General features: G+C 44.0%; 1 protein-coding gene across 1 annotated transcript; it reads left to right on the top strand.

Moving 5' to 3' along the window:
- Positions 1 to 6,872: 6,872 nt before the first annotated feature.
- On the top strand, positions 6,873 to 25,404 carry TMEM189 (transmembrane protein 189). The gene is made up of 5 exons (XM_014517181.2): positions 6,873 to 6,991; positions 20,637 to 20,722; positions 21,952 to 22,096; positions 23,181 to 23,393; positions 24,152 to 25,404. The coding sequence occupies exons 1-5, from the start codon at positions 6,967 to 6,969 to the stop codon at positions 24,271 to 24,273; spliced, it is 591 nt and encodes a 196-aa protein (XP_014372667.1). The 5' UTR covers positions 6,873 to 6,966; the 3' UTR covers positions 24,274 to 25,404.
- The last annotated feature ends 1,083 nt before the right edge of the window (positions 25,405 to 26,487 follow it).

Raw genomic sequence — 26,487 nt, 5'->3', positions numbered from 1 at the left:
GGAGCCGGGCCCGGGGGCGGGGCGGGGCGGTGGCAGGAGCTCGGTCGGGCCCGGGGGTCCTCAGCTGGGGAGGCTGGGAGCCGCGGAAGTGTTTCTGTCCCTGCAGGGGCGGCGAATCCCGGTGGTTTTCAGGCTGCTTTCTCCCCTCCAGCAAAACCAAGCCTTGCCGGCCCCAGCACCAAGTCCAGGCGGGCAGGGGGTGCCTGGCGCCTGCTCCCTCCAGGCCTGGCGTGCGCACGCGGTTGTGGAGACTCTGACAGGACCCTCTTGTCGCTCCTGTGGGGTTTAGGGCTCATCCTGAAGGGACAGGCTGCGGGTCCCTTGGTGCCTGCGGCGGGAGGAAGGGTGCCCTGCAGGCAGCGTGGTCCAGAGTGGTGCTTCGGTGGCAAACAGTTAATGAAGAGCTGCTGTTAATAATGTTAATGTCAAAGAGCTGAAGCTGAGTAGCCGTGCTTGGTCCTTGCAGAGGTTTTGGTGCTTAAAGGCGTATATATTTTCTAGATGGAGGTGATGGAAGGAGGGGTTGGGTGAGTTGTCAGTAACAAAGCCAGTGCCCGAGTCAGTGCTCCACCCAATAGAGCGGGAAGAGAAGAGGCTGCCCTAACTGTTATACCCTCTTTTATTTCTAATTCCCAACACTTTCCATTCAGGTGCTGTTGCTAGACAAGACAGTGCCAGCAAAAATATATACGTGGCCTATTCTAGTGTGATGTACTGCTTTGTGACACCAGCCTTCTGGAAGGGGAAGGTTTACATTAATTTTATACATGTTTCCCCAATTTTGCCAGTTTTCACAAATGGAAAAACGTGTATGTATAGCTTTTATTTTCTTCCAGAATGAAAGGTAAAGGAGTAATCTTTATTGCTGGCAGGTCCAGCTGATGCTCCCCTAGTAGACAACTTAAACCTTTGGAAGAGAAATGCGTATGGTATCACTTGTGCTGCGTTTTCCATTGCAGTTTCCGGCACAAAGGCCACAAATGGCAGTTCAGCTAAAACAGTTTAGCTGACAGGCTCAAGGGGGGAAGAGTGAGAGCATGAGGACAATTTTAAATACATTTATTACCTCTTTAGTTCCTTGGACCCAGGGTTGGCAACGTGTGACCCACGGAGCCAAAGATCCAGCCTGTAGCACTGGGGGACCTTCAGCTGCATGTCAGGGTCAAGCAGTGGGGAGCTGTTTCCACCCCCCAGTCCGGAGAGTTGGGAGGACTGTGGTGGCAGCACTAGGTTGGAACACCAAGTTGCCTCTGACCTGAGCTGAGCTCCTGCTTGTGGCTCTGGAAGTTTGCCAGCTGCTGTCCAAGACTATTCAGTGCAAGTCACGTGCTTGTTTCAGTTCCCACTTGTGGTGGTGGTGGTGGTGGTGTTTGGTTTTTTAATTTGCTTGAGGGGGGGGTGTTTTGTTTATTGTTTTGTTACCAGAGCTGAAAAATCAAGTACCTGATGTTCTGATTGTGGCCCAAATCTGAGTGAAGGTGAAGAACCTGGGTGAATCTTGGTGTTTCTAGGTTGCTTGTACAAAGGAACTTAATTACGTTTCTGTGATTTCAACGAGGCATCCCATTTTCTAGTTTGTAGCTTTGGATTATTTCCGTAGTCCATACTTCTAAAACCCCTCCCTGTGTTTTTGTTCTTTACATCATCTTGTTCTTTACTTTCTTCTTGACATCCCTGTTTGGCACTTTTAAAGGTCCCGGGTTGCATAAATGCAGGCCATTAGTGCTGACTTCCACATCCTTAGTGATAGTTTTTCTGATCCAACTGGACAGGATTAGAGCCATGTTTTTGGCCTTGGAGGTCTGGATGAAGGTTTTACTGCACATTCTTGATATGCAAAGTCCTGGAGCTGTGTGCACACGCACACGCACACACGTCTTTTGGGATGTGCCAGCAAGTACCTTGGTGTTTCCCGCAGACAGCTGCTAATTGTTCCTTGTGGACCTATATCCACTTAGCTCTTCTAATCAGGGTGCTCTGTTTCCTAAAATGAATGTGGGGTTAATTAACTCTTGATACGGATGCCTTGGAGGCCCTCTTAGAGCAGCTCCCACATTGTGACCTTGTGCTTCTTTGAAACCCTGTTCTGATGGTACTTTTAATCTGTTGTGCTCTATTTGCATGGTCCTATCTCTCATGGGATGTATCTGTGAAGCTCAGATGCATCTGCCCTTAGCTATGCCCTGTGCCGGATTGGGACATTTTTACCTCTTAAGAACCATTTCTTTAAAACTCTTTAACTTGTGAAAGGAGTACATCCTTGGTGTGCTGTGTTGCCCTCTGTGCTGGAGGATAATAAAATGCCTTGGTTGTCTTGGAGACCCTAGAGCACCCTGTTTCTTTCCTGCTGCAGCTCTGTATACAGTTCAGAAAGGCTTGCCCTGATACTTCAGGAATCCAACTGGGCAATCAGTTGCAGAAATTGTCACTAATTGCCTTTGTCTTCAGTTCTACAAAGAGTGTCCTTTACTGATGCCGAATGTCTGCCACAGATGCACTCGACTTGGCACTGAATGCCCTTTTAATAGGATAGGTAGCCAAGGTGAGGTGCCAGCTGAACAGGAGCAGTATATGTTTGGAGCTTTTCGGGTCCCTAAATCCCCTTGTGGATCTGGTCCACAATACCTTGAATTCAGCATCTCTCAGTTAACTTGCTGTGGGTGAGTTCTAGTCAGGTGATGATCTGAATCTCCTTGGGGTGTAATTCTATCCTGAGATATGTGCTTCTTCTCTGTACATGTCATGAGTGAGCTTTTGTTTTAGTGTGAAATACTGTAGTAAGTTGTAGTTGTGAAACACACAATCTTGGCACTCGCTCTTTGCCTGCAGTTGCAGCATAATTCCTAGAGAGCTTTCATAGGATGAAATGCTCTTCATGGGTCTGGGAACCAAGACTCCTGGATATGACTGTTACACACTTTTTGGACAGAAGTAAACCATCCTGTTCACTGTCCTATAAGGTGAGGATTATAATGCCTCATGAGTTCACTGGGGCAGGGTAGAGAGTGGGAGACTAACTCAAATGAAAATCCTAGTGAAGTCTAAAAAGGTCCTAGCATTAACACAAGCTGGCAAATTGACCTGAAGACTGCCATGCTCCGTAATTGTTTAGCAGGTTGAATTGATTAAATGATGGGTGAGGAGCAGCCGTTTTTTTTTTTTTTTAAGTTCAATTTGTGTGAGAACCGCAAGCTGCCGTGTTGTGGCTAACTTGTGCCCCCCTAACAATACACCTATTTCTCTTTCTTGGGGAAGGAAAAATCTCAAAGGTGTGAGGACTGATTGATTTTATTCTTAAAGAGATCTGAGTTGCCTCTGAAAGCAGCTCTGATGTGGACACAGGAATACCAGGGGACTTGCTTTGATGCACACTTCTATTTTTTTTTTTACATGTTGAATGGAACCTGCATATAATAAATCTAATGTAACACGATGCTACAGAGTGTTTCTAGGTAAAATTTTGGGTGATGGAAGTCATTTGATCTTCAGTCATCTGTTTGGTTTTTTTTGTTGTTGTTGTGGGGTTTTTTTTTTGGTTTTTTTTGGTTTTTTATGTACCTGCATTTGGCATTTAATGAACCAGTAATGCATAGTTCATAGATTCATAGATGTTAGGGTTGGAAGGGACCTCAATAGATCATCAAGTCCGACCCCCTGCATAGGCAGGAAAGTGTGCTGGGTCTAGATGACCCCAGCTAGATGCATATCCAACCTCCTCTTGAAGACCCCCAGGGTAGGGGAGAGCACCACCTCCCTTGGGAGCCCATTCCAGACCTTGGCCACTCGAACTGTGAAGAAGTTCTTCCTAATGTCCAGTCTAAATCTGCTCTCTGCTAGCTTGTGGCCATTATTTCTTGTAACCCCTGGGGGCGCCTTGGTGAATAAATACTCACCAATTCCCTTCTGTGCCCCCGTGATGAACTTATAGGCAGCCACAAGGTCGCCTCTCAACCTTCTCTTGCGGAGGCTGAAAAGGTCCAGATTCTCTAGTCTCTCCGTGTAGGGCTTGGTCTGCAGGCCCTTAACCATACGAGTGGCCCTTCTCTGGACCCTCTCCAGGTTATCCGCATCCCTCTTGAAGTGCGGCGCCCAGAATTGCACGCAGTACTCCAACTGCAGTCTGACCAGCGCCCGATAGAGGGGAGGTATCACCTCCTTGGACCTATTCGTCGTGCATCTGCTGATGCACGATAAAGTGCCATTGGCTTTTCTGATGGCTTCGTCACACTGCCGACTCATGTTCATCTTGGAGTCCACTAGGACTCCAAGATCCCTTTCCAATTCTGTGCCACCCAGCAGGTCATTCCCTAGGTTGTAGGTGGGCTGGACATTTTTCCTCCCTAGGTGCAGCACTTTGCATTTCTCCTTGTTGAACCGCATTCTGTTGTTTTCTGCCCACTTGTCCAACCTGTCCAGGTCTGCTTGCAGCTGTTCCCTGCCCTCCGGCGTGTCCACATCTCCCCATAGCTTTGTGTCATCTGCAAACTTGGACAGAGTACACTTCACTCCCTCATCCAAGTCGCTGATGAAGACATTAAAGAGTATCGGTCCAAGGACCGAACCCTGTAGGACCCCACTTCCCACACCCTTCCAGGTCGAAACCGACCCATCTACCACGACTCTCTGGGTGCGACCCTCTAGACAAATCACCTCCCACCGGACTGTGTAGTCATCCAAGTCACAGCCTCTTAACTTGTTCACCAGTATGAGGTGGGATACCGTATCGAAGGCCTTCCTGAACTCTAAGTATACGACATCCACCCCTCCTCCTAGTTGGTCTAATATAAGGTATCATCTCTGAACCAAGAGTTCTAGATTTTTGCATTCCCTGTGCTCATCTACATGAATTTGAACAAAAACATGTCACATACCACAGTGTGTCAATCCTAAAACTTTTCCTGCAATTAATCATGTGTGTGGTTACCGTGTTAGACATGGGGTAAAATACAGTGGAGTTATAGGTGGTACCATCCTTTGTACAGATAAAAAAACAACTTTTCTCTCATTTTTACTACCTTGGAGGCCTTCATGCAGCATCCTCTGTCCAAAGACTTTGAAGCACCTTGCAGGTATTAACAGAGGAAATCTTATGGCCTCGCTGCCTAGCAGCCATTACCAGCTCCATTTCACAAATGGAGACACCAAGGCTAGGAACAGAAGTTACACACAAACTAGTTTAAGTCATCAGAAACTGGCTTAAACCTGTAACAGAACATAAATTCAGTGCACATAAACCAGTTTCAAAATGGCTGAAAGTGGTTTAAGATAAACCTGGTTGGATGTAATATCAGACTTAACTGATTTGGGTCAAACCAGTTTATGAAACTTCTGTCCCAGGCTCCTTCCTGGTTCAAGATAAATCACAGTCTCCCAGTATCCCAGCACACTTTGCTGTCCTGGACTGGGCTGTCTGCTGCAGCAGAAGGGTTTGGGGGGGGGGCAAACCCGGGCTGGGGGCTGGAGCCAGAAAGCAGGGTTGAACACCCCTTCACCCATTCAAACTTACTGAGGGCTGCAACTGTGGACTACAAATCCCAGAGGCATCTGGTAGCAGCACCTGCCTGTGGCTGGAAGCAGGAAGAGCCCTGCTGCTGTGAACCTGGATGGCAAATCCCAGAGACCTTAGGGGCAGCAGGAGGAGGAAGTGAACTCACAGCCCATGCTGGCTACATGTTAGAGAGCCCTGTTTTAGGATCTTCCCCCTGGCTTCTAGCCTGAGCCACTGCAGGTATGTGGCTGCATTTCCTGAATCAAAAGTAAATGTGTGTCCACTTTGTTTCTCAGTTTGATCTCTGCAGCATAGACTAACCTGCAAAGACTGAATGGATTCAGCCTCAGGCTTTTTGACTGTCTGTACTGAGCCCAAAGCACAAAAAAATGAAGTGGCCTCCCTGGTTTTACTCCAGGATTCTATTATTAGGTGATCACTGTCCCCCAGATGGCTACCGATCTGTAGGTCCCCTACCATGTCATCCCCCGTTGCCAATACCAGATCCAGTAAGGCATTCCCCCTAGTGGGACCGTGTACCTCCTGTGTCAGGTGGAGGTCCTGTACACAAGTTAGAAACCTGTGTGAACGATGGGACTTTGCTGTCTGCGTCTCCCAGCAGATGTCTGGGTAGTTTAGGTCCCCCGTGACTACTGCCTCTTTAGCTTTTATGGTTTCCGAGAGCTGCCTCAGGAGCCCCGAATCTATTTCTTCCCCTTGGTGGGGGGGTCTGTAGCAGACCCCTACCACCAAATCCCTTTCTCCTTGCCCCCCATGTAGCCTAAAGTACATTTAGTAGTAGTTGGCTACTAAATGGGCAGCTTGAGGAGAAAGACATTATAACATTAGATCTTGTAAGTTAAGACAGATTCATGATCGTTCTTGAAGTTGTATGTGAGGGAGAAAAGCGTCTTTGATTCCTTTCAGTTAAAGGAATCTTGGAATGATTCATCTGTTGAAGGCGCAAGTTTGAAGTTCTGACAATGGTGGAAATGTGCACTAGACATCAGTGTGGAGGCTGCTGCTTTTGCCCACGGGGAGAAGGTGCGGTAACTGTAAAAGAGTGGTCAGGTTTGCTTAAACAAACAAGCTAGGACACTTGTTAATGAAACTGCAGTAAACACTGTAACTTGCCTTACAGTAAGTTGTTTGTGTAGTCCATAATATTAATTCCAGTAATGGTGTAGAGAAGTAGAATGTCACAGCTATTTCACAGCATATTCATTCCTCGCCATTCCACTAAATAAGGTCCTGCAACATAATTTCTGAAGAAGCAGTAAAGGAAACTGTGAATTATTCGGGGAATAGAAAACCAACCGTACTGTATCTTCTTGGGTTGTAAGAAATGTTACAGTGATTTACAACATTTCCTCTTGTCGACAGGGAAAAGACTGCAGGAATGGATCTGCGTCATTTTATGCTTCTCTCTTATTTCTTTCAACTTCTACAATCTCCTCTTCTACTTGAGACTGGAGCATATGACCTCTGTTATTGTTGGGATATGTAAGTAGAAACTCTTCATGTTAAGTAATTGAACATAGTAGCAAATGCATTTTGGTGAACCAGGGGAAGCATTATGGAGCTGGAGTCAAATATGATTACAAGTGTTTGTCTCCTAGTCTTGAAAATATGTTTGACCATCTGCAAATAAATATTCAGCATAGGGTATAGCTTGATACTTAAAATCATCATAGCCCTGTGACTTTCATTTCCAGCTCCTTCCCCAAGTTAAGTGGTTTGGGGCTGTATACAAGAATAACTATTTTTATTGTCCTGCCCCAGTGTCTTATCTGCAATTATGGTAAATAAATATCAGAATGTATTCAAAAGATAAATAGCTGCATTACAGAACTGCCAATTTCTTTATTTTCTTGAATGCCTAGTGGGTAAAGTGTATGGGATAGAGTTCTAAAGAAGGCTACAAAAATATCTTAGGGGTTTTTTTCTTTTAAATTTTATTGGATGGCTGTGTAACTTAGAATTTTGGTCATATATAACTGTAGAGTGTGAAGGAAGGTGTTTTGTTGAAAAGACTGCATGTTACAGTTGTAGAAATAAGGAAACTTCTAAAGTATTAAAATGTGAAACCCGCCCTTCAACCTCAAAATGTTGGCTGCATTTTTATCATGTACCCAAGATAGCAGGAAAGATTTGATTTACAACAAAGGAATTGCAAATAAAGGAATATGACTTTTGATCTCTTATTAGACTGTGGCTGAAAACAGCACCTAGATTTGGAAACTGAGAAAGCAAATTTGAATCTAAGTCAACAAGCCAGACTCTCTTGCAGTCTGGTTCTTTTGTGCCACTCCAGGGGTGCAAATGGGCCTGAAGCTGGCTAGATCTTTCTTGTTGAGATGAAGAGCCCTGCTTGGGCAAGTCCCTGATGCAACCTTGCTATTCCTCCTATTATGGGGAAGGGAAAAGAGAATTAAGGTGTGGGGAGAAGGATTGTTAATAGACTGTTTCTGTACTCTGATTCCTGGCTGGTCGGCTGCCCTTCCATTATAGTTCAAAGAACTTGAACTACTGAAGAGCCAACCTGAGAACTGAGGACCCATAATGGGCTGCTTCATTGCTCAGCTGTTCCCATGAATTCCTATGCTGCTTTATACACCTTTTTAAATGCACTGAGCTCTATTGGTGCAGTATGAAATTGGCTTAGCAGACCCTGCTTCACAAAATGGAAGTGAAACCATGGTAGAGAACTTTCTTGGCCCCTTGCCCCAAGAGATTCTTCAGCTGTTGTTCCTTTTAACATGCTTGGGTCCTTGGACAACACAGACTTGAGGGGAGGTGTGTGTTCTACCTTGGCCTATTAAAACCTTGTGTAAATAGGATGGGAATCCCAGTAATTATTTAATATGGTCAAGGTTGGTCATTTTAGATATCCAACTTGCTGGCTTTGTGCTATCATTTCCTATGGCTTGCTCCTAACCTGAGCAGTGAGACTGCTTACAAGCCACCAAGGCCTAGCCAAGCATGCGTACATTTTTTGGCTGGGGTGTGTGGATTGTTCTCTCTGTCTCTTATGAACTTTTCCACCCAAGTTCCTTGACTGTTAGAACATTCTTTTCTTCTCTTCTCCGCTCCTCACTTGAGAGAGTGTCAGTTGAAGGATTTTTCATATAAGAATTGCCTCATGATGATAAAGAACAGATGTGGGGGAGGGACTTGTTGATGACATTTAGCCCATGTTATCTGTTTGCAGCTGTCTTTCCTAGTAGTTAACAGTTATGTAAGCCTGAGCCCTGTTTTCCTGGTTACCAGCTTAACTGATAAGGTAGCCAATTCACTGATAAAGCTATTTAAATAGCAGTGGATGATTAAAGTAGCAGAATTTGGATTCTGTGCAAACAAAGTAGTGTGGAAAATTGGCTGACCACTTATTGCAGCTGGTCTTTTGAATAAAAATGTCATATACCACCTTTGTTTGCTGTTTCATCACATTGTTCCTCTGTATATTGGGGAAATGATAGCAACACTTTATCCAGATGTCTGATTTTCCAGATGAACTTTGGAAAGATGGAGAGCTTGTGACCACCTTTTTTCTCAAGCCTGTTCTCACAGAGCCCACCTAATACTGGATGGGAAGCTGATCTGTTGGATGCTGGTTATAAGATGAATTTGATTAAAAGATGGATGGCTAATTTATAATGTGCTGCTTTCTTGGGATAAAGCAAGTTCCAGTTAATTACCTCTTAAGTATCTGCTCTGAAGTGTAATCTTGTATGTGATTGTGTAGAATAGCAGTAATGTTGCAGGGCAAAAGATCTGCTGGTCCTAGAGTCTGGAACTGCATGTTTCCTGATACTTTGTCTGGCCTTTGAAGTATTCCACCTCCCCTTACCTGTAGCATGCACAGTGCTGTGTACACTGTTGCCAGTACAGCAAGTCTTTCATTTGGCCCAAGCCTCATTCCCTTTGTAAGCGGCCTAATTTCTGAGTCTCTCTTGTTCCCCAGCCTCATCCGCCTTCCATTCAGCCTCCACTGTGCATCTGTTTGCCATAGGTGCTAAATGGCCAGTTGCTATCCTTTCCTTTCAGAGCTTTAAAGGACAGGCAAAATCCATTTATTTTTTTACCCTTGAACTCGTTTAAAATGTATATCAGTGCTCACTTATTCGAGAGACAAGGTTCCCTGGGTGAATTTGATATCTTTTGTTAGACCAACCCGAATAGTTATTAAGCAAGCTTTTGGGTTCAAAAACGCTTCGTCAGGCTCTTATTCGAGATGCACTTCAGACTCTAGGAGTCTGGATCTTGTATGTTCTGGCTGTGATGCAGGCAGTTGCTTCTTATCTGATGTAGGCCTACTCTTTGCTTCAGAAGCCACCTCACGTGGCATACTGTAATGCTGGATTACCTCTTCCTGCATGTGTTAAGATCTAGAGCTGTGCCTTTCTTTCCTGTTTTCTAATGTAGTGATTCACCATGAGTTGAGAGAGAATCATTGCTGAGGGGGACTGAGCACAATGGGCACACTGTATTATTCAGATGTGCTGCACTAACCTAACCTTGTGGTAGATTTCCATCAGCAATTGCTCAATATGGGCAAGGTGTTTCAGTGTTGGCCTCATTCAATCAACTTCATAGTTGGTTTCCATTATTGAACCACTATTCAGATGCTGCTTCTGGGAGTAGTTTAATGATAGGCAGTGTGTTTTAATGAGGCTTTATTGTATTTGAATGTAAGATGAGGTGCTTCCCTATGCTGATTGGGGGGGGGGGGAACACTGTGTCTTATTTGTCTATTTGCTGTAGTGGCCCACACTTACAGCTCTGAATGTAAGTTGTGTGGGCACAGCCCACACAACACTTCCTGTGACAGGATGTCATGTGGGTTGCAGCAGTGTGCTGATTGGCCTGCATGCAGCCCATGGGTTGAGAACCATTAAAATACACTGGTATAAACTTAGTTTTTGAAATTTAAGTACTACTTAATTCATAAGCTTATGGAGGGGAGTTTTTTGAGTCCAGAGATTTTTTTTTTGAGAACTGCTGCTGTAATATGCAAAAACCTGACTTTTATTTAAATATCCAGTGTTCTCCTTCAATGTGTTCTTAGAGGTTTGTGGACTAGCCCCCTTCCCCCTGCACACACACATGCAGAGGAATAATGTTTTTAAAATGGGCATTTGTCTTGGCTTGGGGGAAAAAATTCCCTGGTCCAAGCTGATGTGCAGCTCTGCAGTCCTAACTACTAGTCACCTGCATTATGGAGGGTGGGTGAGTATGTCTGAGCATGTTGCAGTTCTGGTGAAAGGCATTCTGTATAGAATTGACTTTAACATCGAAAGTCCTGTGCACACCAAAGCTGGCACTGGTTTTATTTCTGTCCTCATTGTCACACCCTCAGACCACACCCTCCTTGTGTATCTACAAAGACTTGACTAAGACTGTTCTCTAAACCACAGACTTTGCTGTACCTGACCATGTACCTCCAAGACCCTGCCCTGCTTCATGCATGCTGCCTCTTCCTTCTCTCCCACTAGAAACAATGTAGCCCTGCCACCAAGTTCAGAGGACCAGCTAGTTAGCACTTGGTCCCTGCCCCTTGTACCATGAGGCATGCTGGAGCATGCACAGTGTTGTGTACACTCCTTCCACATGCTGTATACTTTGTACAGTACAGATATCAAACCTCAGATGAACACCATGCCAGTGTTGTGCACATGCAGCTAAGTTTTATTTCATCCCTTTTGTCTGAAAAGGCTGTGACATACATTCGCTTACCTCAATACCTAAGACAACCCATCTGAGTAAGTCATGGTCCCCTTAGCCCTAAATCTTATTGCCTGACTCTGACTGTTCTGCAAAATTAAAGTCATAATTCCAGCTGCAACCCCTGTATCACAACCTATGGTCTCTATTACAGCCTGAAGGTGTTCAGTGAAACCTTGTTAACAGTTAAGCTCTAACAGGCAACAGATGGCTGTTAACCCATTTTAATATAGTCTAAGAGAATCTAGGTCTTGAAGTCAGTCATGTGGTCTGCTTCATATTAGAATGACTACCCTGATTGCTAGTCCCTTGTTTGAACTGATAGAGAAGAGGGTACGTTTTTGTTTGTTTGTTTTTTTCCATGAGGCTGCTGTTGGATCCATTCTCTTTTTTTCCTCCAAGTGGCCAGAGGGTTATGCTGTCATGTGAGAGCTGTCTCCTTCCCTGCCTCTGGCTCCTAGTGTCAGGACAGACCAGAGAGCTATGCCGTGAATATATTAAAAATGTTGACTGCCAGAATACACACCTTGAATATGATGTCCCTGAGGCTCACCTGAGCCAGTATTTCTCCTTCCATTGGGTATAACAACTAGACTAATCTCTCGAATACTCCTGCTGGAGAACATGAGCTGAGTCTCATGTGGGGAGGGATACAGAGTTTAGGGAGCTGGGGGCTGGAGGAGATATCTGGCTAAAAGAAGCAAACTCTCAAGGAACATTGTGGCTCCTAGGCCCTGAAAGGTGCAGGCTCTGGCCCAGGCTCTTTAGATGTGGAGCAATTCTTCACTCTGGTGCTTAGCTCTCTTCTGTTGGCACTAGATAATTGAGCTTAATTTTGCTCATGAACTGGAAGTGCACCCCCAATGCTGTTCTTGCATCTAGTTGTTTGTGCACAGAAGGAACTTGCTGTGACTGAAGGCTGGGATAACAAAGAGAGGTCTGTTTGATCGTAATGTCATTTAGTAGCCTTCTTAAAGGGACAGCATGAATTCCTGGGGGAAATCTGGTGTCCCCATTTAGTAAGAAGCATACATATTAATATTCTATTTCTAACATCTGCACATGCAGCACCACTGAAGTACTGCTGCCCTTGGGCAGAGGGTGATACTTAAGGCTGCAGGAGGGAAGGAGTGCTGGACAAATACTGACCACGTGCAGAAAGCTGTGAGCTCTTGAGGATTTTATGCTTGTGCAAAAGATTTGCTTAGTAAACTGTTAGGACCTGAAAGAACAAAGCTAACACTGCTTGATTAGAACCAGAGATCCCATGGAATCTAAAACTTGGAGGTGGGAGGATAAGCTCACCAAGCCCCACACAGTGAAGTGCTTAGACTTTAACAAAGGAAGGCGTCTCCTGTATTTCTCTTGCAATGGCTCTGGTTTATTATACTCTGCTCTAGGGTCCCTCTGCTGTGAACACTCCACTACCATCAAGCGCTATTGGACATAGTTTCACATGCAGTGGCATGTCTGATGCATTATAGTAGACGAGTGCTCATAGCAGCACCCTCCATATGGCAGCTAGTTCCTAGTTCTACACACAACTTCTATCCTACTGTGCCCATTAGCACAATGGGAACGTGTCTTAAATGCTTCTGGCCCATCTGCTTCTCCAGCTGATGGGCTTATTCAAAGCAAGTCACATTTCAGTGGCTTTTTGGGTGGTTTTGACTTTTTGTGTTTTTTGTTTTGTTTTGTCCTTGCTGCTTCCCTATCCTTCCCCTCCCCTCCCCCTGAAGGTTGATGGGATAGTGGCTGTTCAGACCTTTTCTCTAACAGTTGTAGACTTCAGAGCCAACTCCTGTGGCTTCTTTTTGGAATCTGTCTGGCTTCCCTGCTAACCTTCCTAAGCTACAGGATCTTCCCCCAGCCCTTTCTGAGTAGTCCTTCCCTTCTTTGGTTCTTTTTTAGTCTGCAAGTCTTATTTTGACAGACAAGCTTGTGTCTCTAGATGTCGTGGTGGCTCCTTTTTGAAAGGAAGCAGCATCCCCAAAGGTGGTTCCACTTCTTGCTTTGTGAGTCTTTGTACTGAAATGAATGAAACTCCCCCATGCAAGGCTGCTTAGCATGGGCTTCCAAGAACTCGGAGGCCTGCTGAGTCATCCCTTTCCTTAGGCCCCCAGTACTAAAAGCTGGTCAGGTTCCCTGTTGTTTGCATCTGATCTTCCTCCCCCACACTTTTGGAGGCGGGGAGAGTGTGTTCTCTTTCCTCTCAACTATCCCCTTGCAGGTGTAAACTACAGAAGGTGCATTCTCTGGCTTTTTTTCTAGCAGGCCCTATGGTTTTGTCTCTTTTGTAGGCTTTGTGTTTAGTCCAAGTGGAACAATGATTGATTGTATAGAATAGGGGAGAGGAGGGGGGCTAGGTCCTAGCCAAGCATGTCTGGGAAGGAGTATCAACTAGGTAGTGCATTTCATTCTGGGAAACCAGGAGATCTGAGTTCTAACTCTGCTGGAGTGACTTGTTGTATGTCCTTGGGTGGGGGCTAACTACTCACTTCCCTCTATGTAACTCTTGTCTTTAAAGAATGTTGATCCTTGGATGGAAGGTGCTATAGAATGGAGAAGGCAATCATAGAAATTGGAAGTACTGTTGACGGGTTATTCATTCAGTGCCTTTATTCAAAGGCTGTGGCAAACATCTGTTTAAGTTTTCAAGCAGGGCTGGATATGCATAGATTATTATTATTATTATTATTATTATTATTATTATTATTATTCACTGCTGAATAAACTCTGTATGCAGTTACGATGAGGCAATGCAGCTATTGCTTCTATTCAGCAGGTTATAGCTTTATATTTATTTGATGTGGAAACAGGCTGTCCTGCCCCAGGACCTGTCAAACTTGCTTAAGACTTTTTAAAACTTTTTTGTGAACTTGCCTGTGGCTTAGTTCAGTGTTTTGTCAGTCTGCAAGTCCCAACCCTGGGGCACAAGCAGGGTAAGCATAGCACATCCCTAGCCAGGGGATGTTTTGATTCAACTGGCTCCTGGCCTGAGGGGTGCCTCCTGCTCCAGTCATGACTGAGCTTGAGATGCTTACACTGCGTGCCCTGACATGGCCAGCAAGGATGACTGTTGAGCTTCCTTGGAAAGTGGGGAGGAATCTTCCTCATCTCTCCATCCTTTCCTCAAAACTTTAGTGAAAAATACGGTGCTCTTAACTAATCAATCTCCTTAACTCTGCTGTCTCTTGTACAAGAGGTCTGTAAACTGGATTGAAACATTGCAGAATTGAATGCCACCAATACAGTAGTAGGCTATGTGCAGATTTTAACCACCTAAAAAGAGGCTTGTGCATTGCAGGAGCCGGGAGCAACCTGGCTTGCTGCAAACTGTGATTTGATTTTTTTTTTTTTTTCCTTGTTTGAGGTGGCCAGCTCTCACTTAGGCTCCCTCCCATGGGTTTGGAAGCTTGTATAATCAGGCTCTGGGACATGTTTCTGTGATGGTATCACAGGTTTGTGTGCAATCTCTTGCTTGACATATTAATGACACCACCCACAGACATTGGGAGGTGCCTTTTCCTGGGCTCCTGCTTTCTAGCAACAACCTAGCTTGTATGGATGGATTATTAAAGCACTGGGAGCTTTTATACTTGTTGTGAACCTTGGTCGGTCATATTCGTGGCTAGATCTCATTTGGGCACCTAAGGTCTTGCTGCTAGGGGGTACATTGGCATCCATCTGCAGCAATACTCCTATTGGGACTGTGACCACCAGTTCAAAATCTTGCTCTCCTAGCCATAAATCTTTCTCCTGTCTGCTGGCCTCCTGTGCCTGAGAAAAGGACCTGCATGCATCAGCAAGCTAGGTCTAGCCAATGTCCTGGCAGAAAGCAGTCCCATGGCATCCAAAGCCGTTTGAAAGTAGCTTTTAGTTCAGTAAATCTTTCCTACATGCTAGTGATGGGATTCTCCTCCTGTTTATGCTTCAGCTGTTGAGTGAGCTGTAGGAGGCTTCAACCTAAACTGCCTGATTAATAGGGGTGTAGGAAACGGCCCATATTCAATTCAGATTCAGCCTGAATCGGGGACCGTGATTCAATTCAGATCACAGTCCCCAATTCTAATTTGGCCAAATCCAAATCTGAAGACTAGATGCTGATTCAGAGATCAGCAATTTGGCCATAGACACAGCTTTCAATGTTTTTTTTTTTTTCTTTCTACATACCTCAAGGTACCAGGTGCAGTTCATGAACGCTGCGATGTTGGGGCGGATAGAGCATCCCACACAGTGGGGGGGGTGGCCCGCGTGCTCAGCAGCAAATCCAGAAATGGACCAGAAGTAATTCCAGTCCGCTTTCAGGTCCGCTGCTGAGTGTGCAGGGGGCTCCCCTGTGTGCCGCCGCGCCCCCCCCCAACCAGGAAGCACCAGTTGCTGAGCTGGGGGGAGGGGCTTCCTGCACGCTCCCTGACGCACCCAGAAGTACTTCTGGGCCTGTTGCTGAGCATGTTGGGGAGCCCCTCGCACTCCTGTGGGACACTCCATCCACCCCAGCATTGCAGTATTCATGACATCGCAGTATTTATGAGCCACCTGGTACCTTGAGGTATGTAGAAAAAAACACTTAAAGCTGTGTCTATATATCCAATCACCGATTAAAGCGTCTCCTGATTGGATTTGGAGATTCGGCCACCGAATTGGGCCAATCAAATTGAATCTGGGACCAAAGCTTTGCACAGCCCTACTGATTAATTGACTAAATTTTGCCAGTAAACTGGTTCACTTTCTGTTGGAGTTATTGGGTATGGTGTGTTTATGCTCATTCATGGCTGACAGGCTACAGGCCTGATGCAAGAACTTCAGCTAGTGGGTTCCACACCTCTACTGATACTTCCTTTTTCCATCTGAAACTGCTATGCTTCTGTGCCCCTTCCCCACACGCTTGCGAACTTGCCAGATCTGAACATCAGCAAGACTTCCTGCCCTGCAGTCATGCAGGTTTGGAGGCAGCCTGTTTTGAATAAGAGTAGGTTCAGCAAACATGGTTCCTTTTGCTGTAGTTCTTCAGTGGCCTTGCCCTTCCTCCACAAGTGAGTCAGAGTATGTGTTTGAATTGCCAGCTACAGGCTTATCTCCTAACCTTACTAGCCCTCGCACCTGATTTCTGAAATATTTCTGTCTGTTTTGCACCACCCTACAGAGACTTAGTATTGTTTTTAAGCTAAGTAGAATAACAAACTCTCAAGCTCACAGGAAAGATCTCCAGGCAAGATCTGGTGAGCATTGGTCACCTGACAGTTGCAGCTTCAATCTTGGGAGCATTACAGACGTTTTTGTGGGGGGGTTTTAAAGAAAGAGAGAGAAACAACAACTCTGCTTTATATGATTCTCTCTTCAAGTGAAAGCTGTGTCCTTGGCATAGATTCCAAGGACTACTAGTGTACAAACAGGTCCTGGATGGGACAACCTGTAGTGCACATCTCTTTTTAGAATCAGGCAAGTATAGAACCACCTTGATTTAAAATACATGACTTGTATTGCCAAGAGAGCTGACCAACATCAGAGCCTTGTTGTTGTGTTTGGTGTTCTTTCCTTAAAGAGCTTTCAGTTTAAATAGATAAGACATGCAGTAGAGGGGGAGAGAGAGAGAGCGAGATCACAGTAAAAGCAAAGTGACTGTATGGCAGTAAAATCTATGCTTGTTCTGATCTCTTGGGGAAAAGGAGAGCTGGAGGATTTTCTAAGTCAGTGGTTCTCTCAACCCCTTTAGACTTGAAGCACGCTTTAGAAAATGCCAGATCTTAGTTTTCACTCTTTGCCTACAGAAAAATAATAAAGAAGTTTGTTGGCTAGAACTCAAGGATTACACCTATGGGTTTCTGTTTTAAAAAAAAAAAAAAAAATCTCCAAGCTTAGCTTGTGAATCATGCTTATAAACCTAAGAAGTGCTAACTTTGTGCAGCACCCTTGAAAAGATCTCAAGGCACCTCAGGGTGCCATGGGACCTTGGGGGGAAAACTGCTGCTCGAAATGGCAAGAAAGCACGGGGGATGAAACGGGGGAAGAGTTCCCTGAAATACTGTGCATAAGAGCCTGGCTGTACTGTACTCATTTAAAGTAATTACAGCTGCACAAATGGGCTGGAGAGTTCATGTGGTATTAGGAAAAGAATAGATTGTTTTGATGTCTTAAAAAAATCTGCTCTTCAGGAAATCCTGCTGGTGCTGAATACAATCCTATTAACAAGGCTGCCAAAAGGGTCGATGTAAGCATTGTGATTGGAGCAGGGAGCTAGCCACTTAAACCCTAGAGTCATGAGATTGCCTTGGTCACAAACTGACACTGACATGCAAACTCGACCTCTGATTTCTGGGCTAGGAGGCACAATTGCTGTGTTACAGATCAAATGGATGCATCCCAGAGGGAGCCACGTCAGGATTCTGATTGCTTATGGCACTTGAGCACCTCACTTGCTCCCCTGCGTCCCTTGATATCCTGCCTTGGATCACTGGTGAGATGGTCTGTTTGTCTGTCTAAACCTCTTGAAGGTAGAGGTGGCAGGCACCAGGAAAGAGCTACCTCTTGGACAGAAGTGGGATGCTGTGGTGGAAGGAAGTCTTCAGATGTTTGATAGGGCAGTTGCTGCCTACTCCCTGCTAAGTAGGAAGTCAGAAACCTTTGCTTTGCTTCAAAGTGGGTGACCTGGGTCTTGGAGTCAGTTGGAAATCAGGAGAGAGGGAATCTGTCCAGCAAGCCTGTTTTGTAGAAGGGCAGAGTCGTGTCTCTTGTAAGCAGGTGTTATATACAAAGTGCCAACTGTGAACCTAAAAACATGCAGCTAGAACTGGACCTTCGCAGCTACATCTGAGCTCAAGCTGTCTGCCTCTCACTCAGTGTGAGCCCAAAAGCTTGTCAGTCTTCTCTCCTAACAAAAGATAGTGCCCAAAAATGAAGAAACTCTTTTGCCATGTTTAAAGTTGCAGCAGCTCTGACCTTGACTACGTGACTGTTTGCCCGTTTAATTGCCTGTTAGAACCCATGTCATGTGCCCCACACACCTTTGGTACACAACTCTGTGTGAAGTGCTTACACCAAGGGTCAGGCCTGAGAAACATGCTGCCAGCTAACTCTGTTCAGAAGCATGTGGCATGCCCACACCTCACTTACTTCCTTTGCTCCGACCTACGGATGTCCTTTTGACAATAGATTGCAAGATTAGTCACAGGGCTTAGTCTGACAGGAGATGTGTGTAAAGCCATGCGACTCCCCAGGATAAAACTTCAGCAGCTTCCAGGTGTATCTTATTTGCATGTTACACTACAGGCAGCATGGAATTCAGATGGTGCTGAATGCTTTTAAGCAGAGCTGTAGGAGTTGTGACATGTATTGCTTGACAGCTTAAGCTCAGCTCTGCCTTGAGAAACAAGTGCACTTCTTTATCCAATACTGCTCTCTCCTCTGTGTATTTAAACTTACTTGCTGAATTTGGCAACATAATTCTCTACTCTACTTGCAAGGCTGACATAACACCCCCTCCTGCAGTTGTATTCCGTTCATTCATCAGCAAAATTGTAACCTAATCCTGCTGCGGCTAACACCTGTGAGAGCTCACTCAGAGCAATATGGGCAAAAGTTGATCTGCAGAATGCATAGCTAATGATTACTGTACCTCTGTGGGAAGGAGCTGGCATTTAAAGTGTGGTTTAACCTTTTTAAAGCTCTAATTGCCTTTGGACATATCTATTTAAGATGTTCTGTCCTTGTCGTACTGCCACTGCTGGGATTAGCAGAGGCCCTTAAACTTGATCCCCTTCATTATAGGGAGAGGCGATTCCTGGCAGAGCTGTCAAAAGGTAAAAGGTCTCTGCTGGGCTGAACTTCTGGACACTTGCGCAGCCCTTTAGAAGTGTAATGAGGTGCAGGGCTCTGTGGCTGGAACCCAGCTGCAGAGGGTTAAGGGGATAATAGCCTCCCTGATTTAAGAATTGGCCCAGCTGACAAAAGGTTCGGCTCAGAGGAAGTTTAAAAGGGGGGACTGCATTGCTCCTCCAGGTTTGAAGGAAGTTTGAGTTGCAGTTTGTTTTTGGTGGTTCATTTTTTTTGTACCTGTGCTTGTTGGGCTGCTGTGTGGAGGAGACCTACTTGTTTGCTGGAATGGAAAGACTTGTGGTGTTTCTCTGGTAATCTGGATGTATAATCAAGGGAATGGTTTTTATAAAGAAAGTGGCTCCTGAGTCTGCCTAAGGGAGTGTCAACCCACAACACAAAGTAACTGCTCAATCTTGCAAGCAGTTGGGGATAGGATTGCTTCCAAGTGACAATGTGATTAGGTGTCACTAACACAACTTAAGGCTGCAGGAGCGAGTAAGACTTCTGGCTGAGGGCAAGCAAAACTCGGGGGCATCTGAACCCCAAGCCTCTGGGCTTGGGCCTGCAAGTAGGATGTCCACCAAAGGCTTTGGAAACATCTGAAGCCCCAGATGGGGATGGAGGATGTTTGCCAGTAGTAGGGCTCTTATGGTTCTGGACTGACTCACAGATTTGGAATTTGTTTTGGTTAATTGAGCTTGGAATATGGAAAACTTTAAAAAAACAAAACAAACACAAAACCTTACACTGGATTTAAAGCGGGAGGGGGTCAGCAGCACACCTTGCTGTAGCTCATGCATTATTTATTGCCCAGAGCTTGGATAGCTGCTTCTGGTGCATAGCTTGTAGACCAAACTATAAATCTGTATGCAAGAAGGGATGAGCTTTACTTAACTGCAGATTGCTGGTGAAATTTGCATGGCTGACAGCTAAACAAGTAAAAATCTTTTGTAAACAGTTTTTTCCAGAAAGTTAGACATGCATGTGCCTCAAAACTGCACATCAGTGAGGAACACAGCCTGCAGAGAAATCTCAGTATGGGTTCTGGGGTTTCTTAGCCTTGCTTTCTGGAAGTGCCCTTCTCTTCTCCCCTGCCCCCAGCCTCCCCCAGATATTAGTTTGTACCTGTAGTTGATAGTACTTAATTGAATCAGTAAACTCTCTAAACTTACATGCTTGTGGAACTGGTGGGGGAGGGTGATAGAAGGACCTGATGGTAGGGTTTTTTTGGATTATTTTTGTACCCAGCCAAAAATAAAGCATAGTACATACAGGTAGTATGTAAGCCTGTTGCACGCAGCTTTGAAAGAGTGGTGGGAGAGAAGGGGCAGAAAACACTGAATAGTTCAGTAATTTAATCTTGGGGAATTAATAACCTGTTGGTATAGAAATTATTCCATGTCCTGATGCAAGATCGTGGTATCAGGTGATGGAAAATTTTAATAGCTCGTCTTAGTCATTTTCATACAAGGCTTTTGTGAATTTAGAATGTCAGGGCCTGCCATGTCTCCCTGGAGAATAATTAAGGTCTCTCTCTCAAGTGGGGGGAAAAGGGCATGCCTGACATTGTATGTGGTTTTTTTTTTTTTTTTTTTCTTTCAAGTTGCAGGTGTTATTACTGCTGACTTTCTATCAGGCTTGGTGCACTGGGGAGCAGATACCTGGGGATCTGTGGAGCTGCCTATAGTTGGAAAGGTTTGAGACTATATTTTTTCCTTTAAATTAGAAACTTTAAAATTCATTTAAAAAAACTTCCAGGTTTTGATTTGCTTAATGTTTAGATCAGGCTAGCATCCCAAATACCCATCTTTTGTAAAACACTTGGAGTTCTAGGGCGGACAAATGCAAAATACATGTTTTATAATGGCAGTCTGATTTGTCATAATGCTAAAGTTTGGCAACGGTGAAGGGATAAGTGGACAAAACATTTGGAATGCTGCTACTGAGAGCTTGCCCCTAATTCTTGAGTAGACAGTATCATAGAAAATTAGGGTTGGAAGGAACGGTCATCTAGTCCAACCCCCCTGCTCAAAGCAGGACTATCCCCAACTAGATCATTCTAGCCAGGGCTTTGGGCCAGGCTGTAAAAACCTCCCAAGGGTTGGGGATTCCACCACCTCTCTAGGTAGCCTGTTCCAGTACTTCATCACCCTCTTAGTGAGGTTTGCTAATACCCAACCTAAATGTCCCTTGCTGCAACTGGAGACCATTGCTCCTTATGTCACTTGCCACCACTGAAAACAGTCCAGCTCCATCTTCTTTGAAACTCCCCTTCAGGTAGTTTTAAAGGCTGCTATCAAATCCCCTTTCAGTCTTCTCTTCTGCAGACTAAATAAACCTGGTTCCCTCAGCCTCGCCTCATTAGTCATGTGCCCCAACCCCCGAACCATTTTCATTGTCCTCCAGTGGACTCTCTCTCCAACTTGTCCACATCCTTTTTGTAGTGGGGGGCCCAAAACTAGACGCAGTACTCCAGATGTGGCTTCACCAGTGCTGAATAGAGGGGAATGATCACTTTCCCTTGATCTGCTGGCAGCATTCCTACCAGTGCAGCCCAGTATGCTGTTAGCCTTCTTGGCAACAAGGTCACACTGACTTATATTCGGCTTGTCCACTGTAACCCCCAGGCCCTTTCTGCAGAGCTTCTGCTTAGCCAGCTGGTCCCCTGCTTGTAGCGGTGCATGGGAGTCTTTCATTCTAAGTGCAGAACTTTGCATATGTCCTTGTTGAACCTCATGAGATTTCTTTTGGCCCAGTCCTCCAGTCTGTCTAGGTCACTTTGAATCCTAGCCCAATCCTCCAGCATATCCTATTGCTTTCTGTATGTACGTATGTAAGTTAGGTAGTATGTAATGTCCTCTAATATAGATACTATTTTGCTTCATTCTTTTTTGTGGGTGATGACATTTGCTTTGTTCTTTTAGGCTTTCATCAGACCCTTTAGAGAACATCACATTGACCCCACAGCAATTACCAGGCATGATTTCATAGAGACTAATGGAGACAACTGCATGATGACACTAGTCCCCTTGGCGAACATGGCCTACAAATTTGTTTCTCTTCCCCCAGGTAGAGACTTGCACCAGCAAAAAAAGACTTAACTAGTTTAGAATTTTTACTAGCTGATAAAGTTTGTCCTTGAGAGAAGCATTTAACATGCAATAAAGCTGATAAAAAGTAAAAACTTAAAAAAAAAAAAGAACTTTTAAGAGAAGGGAAAGTCTTCATGGTCTGAAGTAGGCAAATACCTTTTTTCCCCTTGCCCAGAGGACTCTGTTGGATCATTCCAGTAAAGCTTAGTAAAGAAACTCCAGAATGCCAGCTTTGCTGTAGAATTTGCATAAGTAAGTTGCCTGCATCTCACGGTTTGCCAAAAGAATAGAGATGGTTATTTGACCCGTCAAAATATGGTTAATTGACTAGTCACATGTCGGTCAAAAATTGTACAAAGAATTGTCAACAGGTCCAAATAATACACAGCGTAATTTTTTTCCATTAAGAAATGTGTAAAAATAATAATATTTCTGTCAAGAAAACTACAGAAAAAGTAGGGTGTCTCTTTTTTTACCAAAAAAAAAAAAAAATTGTTATAATCTGTGACCAGTCAAAAAAAAATAAGCAGCCATTTGACTAGTCAGCTGACAATATTTGACTGGTCAGCTGGCTGGTTTGCCAACCCTACAAAAGAATGTTTAAATCTAGGGCAATTAATGAACACCTTTTTTAATATAGTTTAGAATCGATTAATTTTACTCATACAGAGATGTTTAAATTGCAAAGACTATGAATACCGCCTCAAATTCTTGTTGTGCAATAGCTAGTAAATAAAGAGCTTGAGTTACTGTTCTGCGTTGAGTTCAATTTTGGATGATTGTGGCGCACACCAGCTTTTTTCCTTGCCCTGTCACCTTGAAAAATTTGAGAATGCCTTACAGAATGAATTGTTCATGGCTCAGTAACTCTAGTGTCTGTATCTTACTGCTGAAGCAACGTGGCCATGGATTTTGTTAATAGCCGAGGTGTCAGCCAGTGCTAGGATGTCAGAATTGATAGGCATAAGGACATTACTCGTCCCTATTGGGATTTGTGGGGGACGGGGCAGGGGGTCTAAATTCCCAATTCAATTAAAGCATATTTCAATTCTGTTTTGCAGAAGCACTGTACCAGTCCTGCCCTTGGGAGTGTTATATCTTTGCCCTGGTCATCTTTATAACCTTAACTAACCAGATTCACAAATGGTCTCACACCTACTTTGGTCTGCCTTGCTGGGTCATCTTTCTGCAAGACTGGCATATCATACTGCCACGGAAACACCACCGAATCCACCATGTGTCTCCCCATGAGACTTATTTCTGTATTACCACTGGTAAGTTGAACTTTGTTTCTTTGAGCAAGCTTCTTGCAATAAACCATAAAAGTGACAGTTTTTATAAGTGGTTCCTACATGTAGAGCAATACATATAGGAACCACCTATAAACTGCCACTCTCTTATGGTTCATTGCAAGAAGCTTGCTCAAATTTAGAGGCATCTAGGTATTTAGATATCTAGATCAGCCTCTTTAGCTTGCACAGATATTTTGGGCATGGCTTTACTGTTTGAGCCTTCGCCTTTTTCAGTTGCATTGAAACTGGATGCTGCCTAACATCCAGCGCACACCGCTTATAAGGAAAGCACTAAATGAGGAGCAAGTATGAAGAAGAATAAATATCGCTCTCATCTTTCAGCACATGCTCTTATTCCACAGAGAGTATCACGCTTCATTCACTAAATGCAGTGTGGCATACGGAGGCTTTGGGATGCCCAATCACTTCATAGCCAGTTCCTGCATTAGACTAGTCTGTTCTTCGTGAAGGCTTGGGAGAGATGGGAGCTGTGAACTTTGGAATTCTTAAATCCAAGGTGGTAATGGCACACGTGACCTGCTTTTTAGCTTTGTGGGTCTTTAATAGCCTTCTGTAGTGACTGTTAGTCAGTATTTGACTACTTGAAGGTTCAGTGATGTTTGTTTCACAGTTAAAGTGAATAACATCCACCGGGGGGGGGGAGGCGCAAAAAAATTGCAATACTTAGTTAAACTGTATCAGTAGACACTAATTTTTCTTTTTCCTTTTGCAATCATTAGGCTGGCTGAACTATCCGTTGGAAAAGATTGGCTTTTGGAGGTGCTTGGAGAACATTATCCAAGGAGTCACTGGAGAAAAGCCTAGAGCAGATGACATGCACTGGGCTCAGAAAATGAAATGACACTCTCGCCAGCCTTCTGCAGTCCTCATCTTTGTTGCCAACTTTTTTAGAAAAAAAAGCCATCAGCCAAATTCAAGACTTGCAAAGAAATAACAGACTCTAAAGCACAAACTAAAAAGTGCTAACAAAGACTGCAATTAAAAAAAAAAAAAAAAAGACACACAAACTCATCCTTAAAAGAATACTTGAAAAGCAAATGATTATTTGTACTGAGCACCTTTTTTTTTATTTTAGCCATGTCTGCTGATTATCTTAGAAAATATTTCGTCATTGAGTCTCATAAAAGCCGTCAGGCAAGCCAGAGAGGAAGACGATGCACTGCCACTTGCATTTTAATATCGGTGGCACAATAAACGTGTTGTATCAACATTGTTTAACATGTCAGAAGTAGCTTGTTGCCTAAGACCTATCCGGGGAATAGTTAAGGTACCTTGTCGCTGTGTTCTAGGTGGTTCCATCCAATATACTGCATGAAAACAGTGTGTTGGAGTAATGGAAGTCCATAAAAAAACAAACAAAACTGTTTTGATGCATTTAGTGGTTGGTAAATCTAGCATTTCCATCTTCGCAATCACGTTCAATTGTATTGATGTGGTGTGGAACAGACTTTGAGAAGCTCGTTTTGCCAGTGGGCAAAGGATCCTTAAGTGTTTTCAGTGTCCTTTAAAAATAAAATTGTTCTAACTTTTTATGTGGAATTGAGCAAACCATTCTATATAAGCCTTCAACTTTACCTTAATAGATCTCTGAGAGGGAGGGCGTGCTATTTGTATAAACACACAAGCTTGCATTAGTTCATTTGACAGCCCTTCCACCAAGTGTTTCCTGCCCAGTAATCGATGGTTAAAATATATCTAGCAATGGGTACATCTGCAAGTAGCTGTATTCAGGAGCTAAAGATATCAAATTTATCTCTAGAAGGGAAATGTTAATGGGTGGGGGGCGTGGGTTTCTTGTTTTCTTCTTTCTTTCTTTTTTTTTTTTCCCTAGGTGCTTGCTTGTTTGTGTAAATAATATAAAGCCTTAATCTCTTTTGGTGTAATCTGGAATAATATTTTAACGTGATGTTCTGAATGTGTATATATATATTTATAACAAAGGAATTGGATAATACTAATCATGTTTGTTAAATCTTGTTGCCATTCTTTATTCATAGTATCCTCAACATATTTAGCATGAAGAATGTTAGCTTCTGAAAGGTTAGTGATTTGACCACCTATCCAGTAATCTGAAATGGCAAAGTCTCTTGCACTTCATTATTTTTGTTTAGTGTATATAGTCATGAAATACATGAACATAAGAGTAGGATGTCTTGCAAAAGGACCATTCATTTCTACTGCTATCTAGAAATGCCTTCAGTATTGATCTTGTAATGGGCTTCCTGAGAGTGAATCCCTATGCCCCTGCTGAAATCACAAGTGAAACATACCCTTACTCATGGAACAACAATTTACTGACACCAAGCAGCTGCATCGCTCAGTCAGCCTGTATTTAACTACACTCTGGTATACTTTCAAGTGCATTGGAAGGAAAAAACCACCTGCCTCTAAATGAGAAGGTATCTCTTCTTAGGTCAAGCATAAAGGTCACATTTGTGTCTTTGAGCTAAGGATTCTAGTCACCACTGAGTCTCTTTTGAGAGGTTAATTTAAAACACAGGCAAAAAAAAAAAAAAAAGTTTGATGCATTGGTTTGTTTTTTTTTCTCCAAAATGTTCTTGTGTTGACAGGTTCCACTAGCACTGTTCCTTTACATAAGGAAGTTGAGGGCCTGTATTCTAACCCGCATGAAAATGTCTGCTTCTCTAAAATGATTTGCCTCCTTCAAATGGTATTTAGCCACTATAACAGTATCTGCCTTCCCTACAAGTCTGGCATAGATGGGCAGAGATGAGGACAGGATGGCTTATTGGAGCATAGTTTTGTCACACAGCACTTCGGAGATGCTGAGCAGTTCTGTAGTCACTAGTACACCAAACAACACTGCTTATAACTTGGGCTGTCTTAAGACTCACCACCAGAGCTGAGGGCCTCTAGTTCTGTCGAGAACCATGATGGTTTAAAGAGACAAAGCTACGGAACTGTTTTCACTTAAGAAACTGAGAACAAGGTCTTGCTCTTTTTTGTCTCTAGTTTGCTGTGCATTTGAAGCTTGACTTTGTGTAAATGCTACTCATTTAAAGTCCTATTAGGAAATTATACAAGCCAATGGCCT

The sequence above is a fragment of the Alligator sinensis genome, unplaced genomic scaffold, assembly GCF_000455745.1.
Source record: "Alligator sinensis unplaced genomic scaffold, ASM45574v1 scaffold115_1, whole genome shotgun sequence".
In the NCBI taxonomy this organism is placed as follows: Eukaryota; Metazoa; Chordata; order Crocodylia; family Alligatoridae; genus Alligator; species Alligator sinensis.
This window is presented reverse-complemented; position numbering and strand designations above follow the sequence as displayed.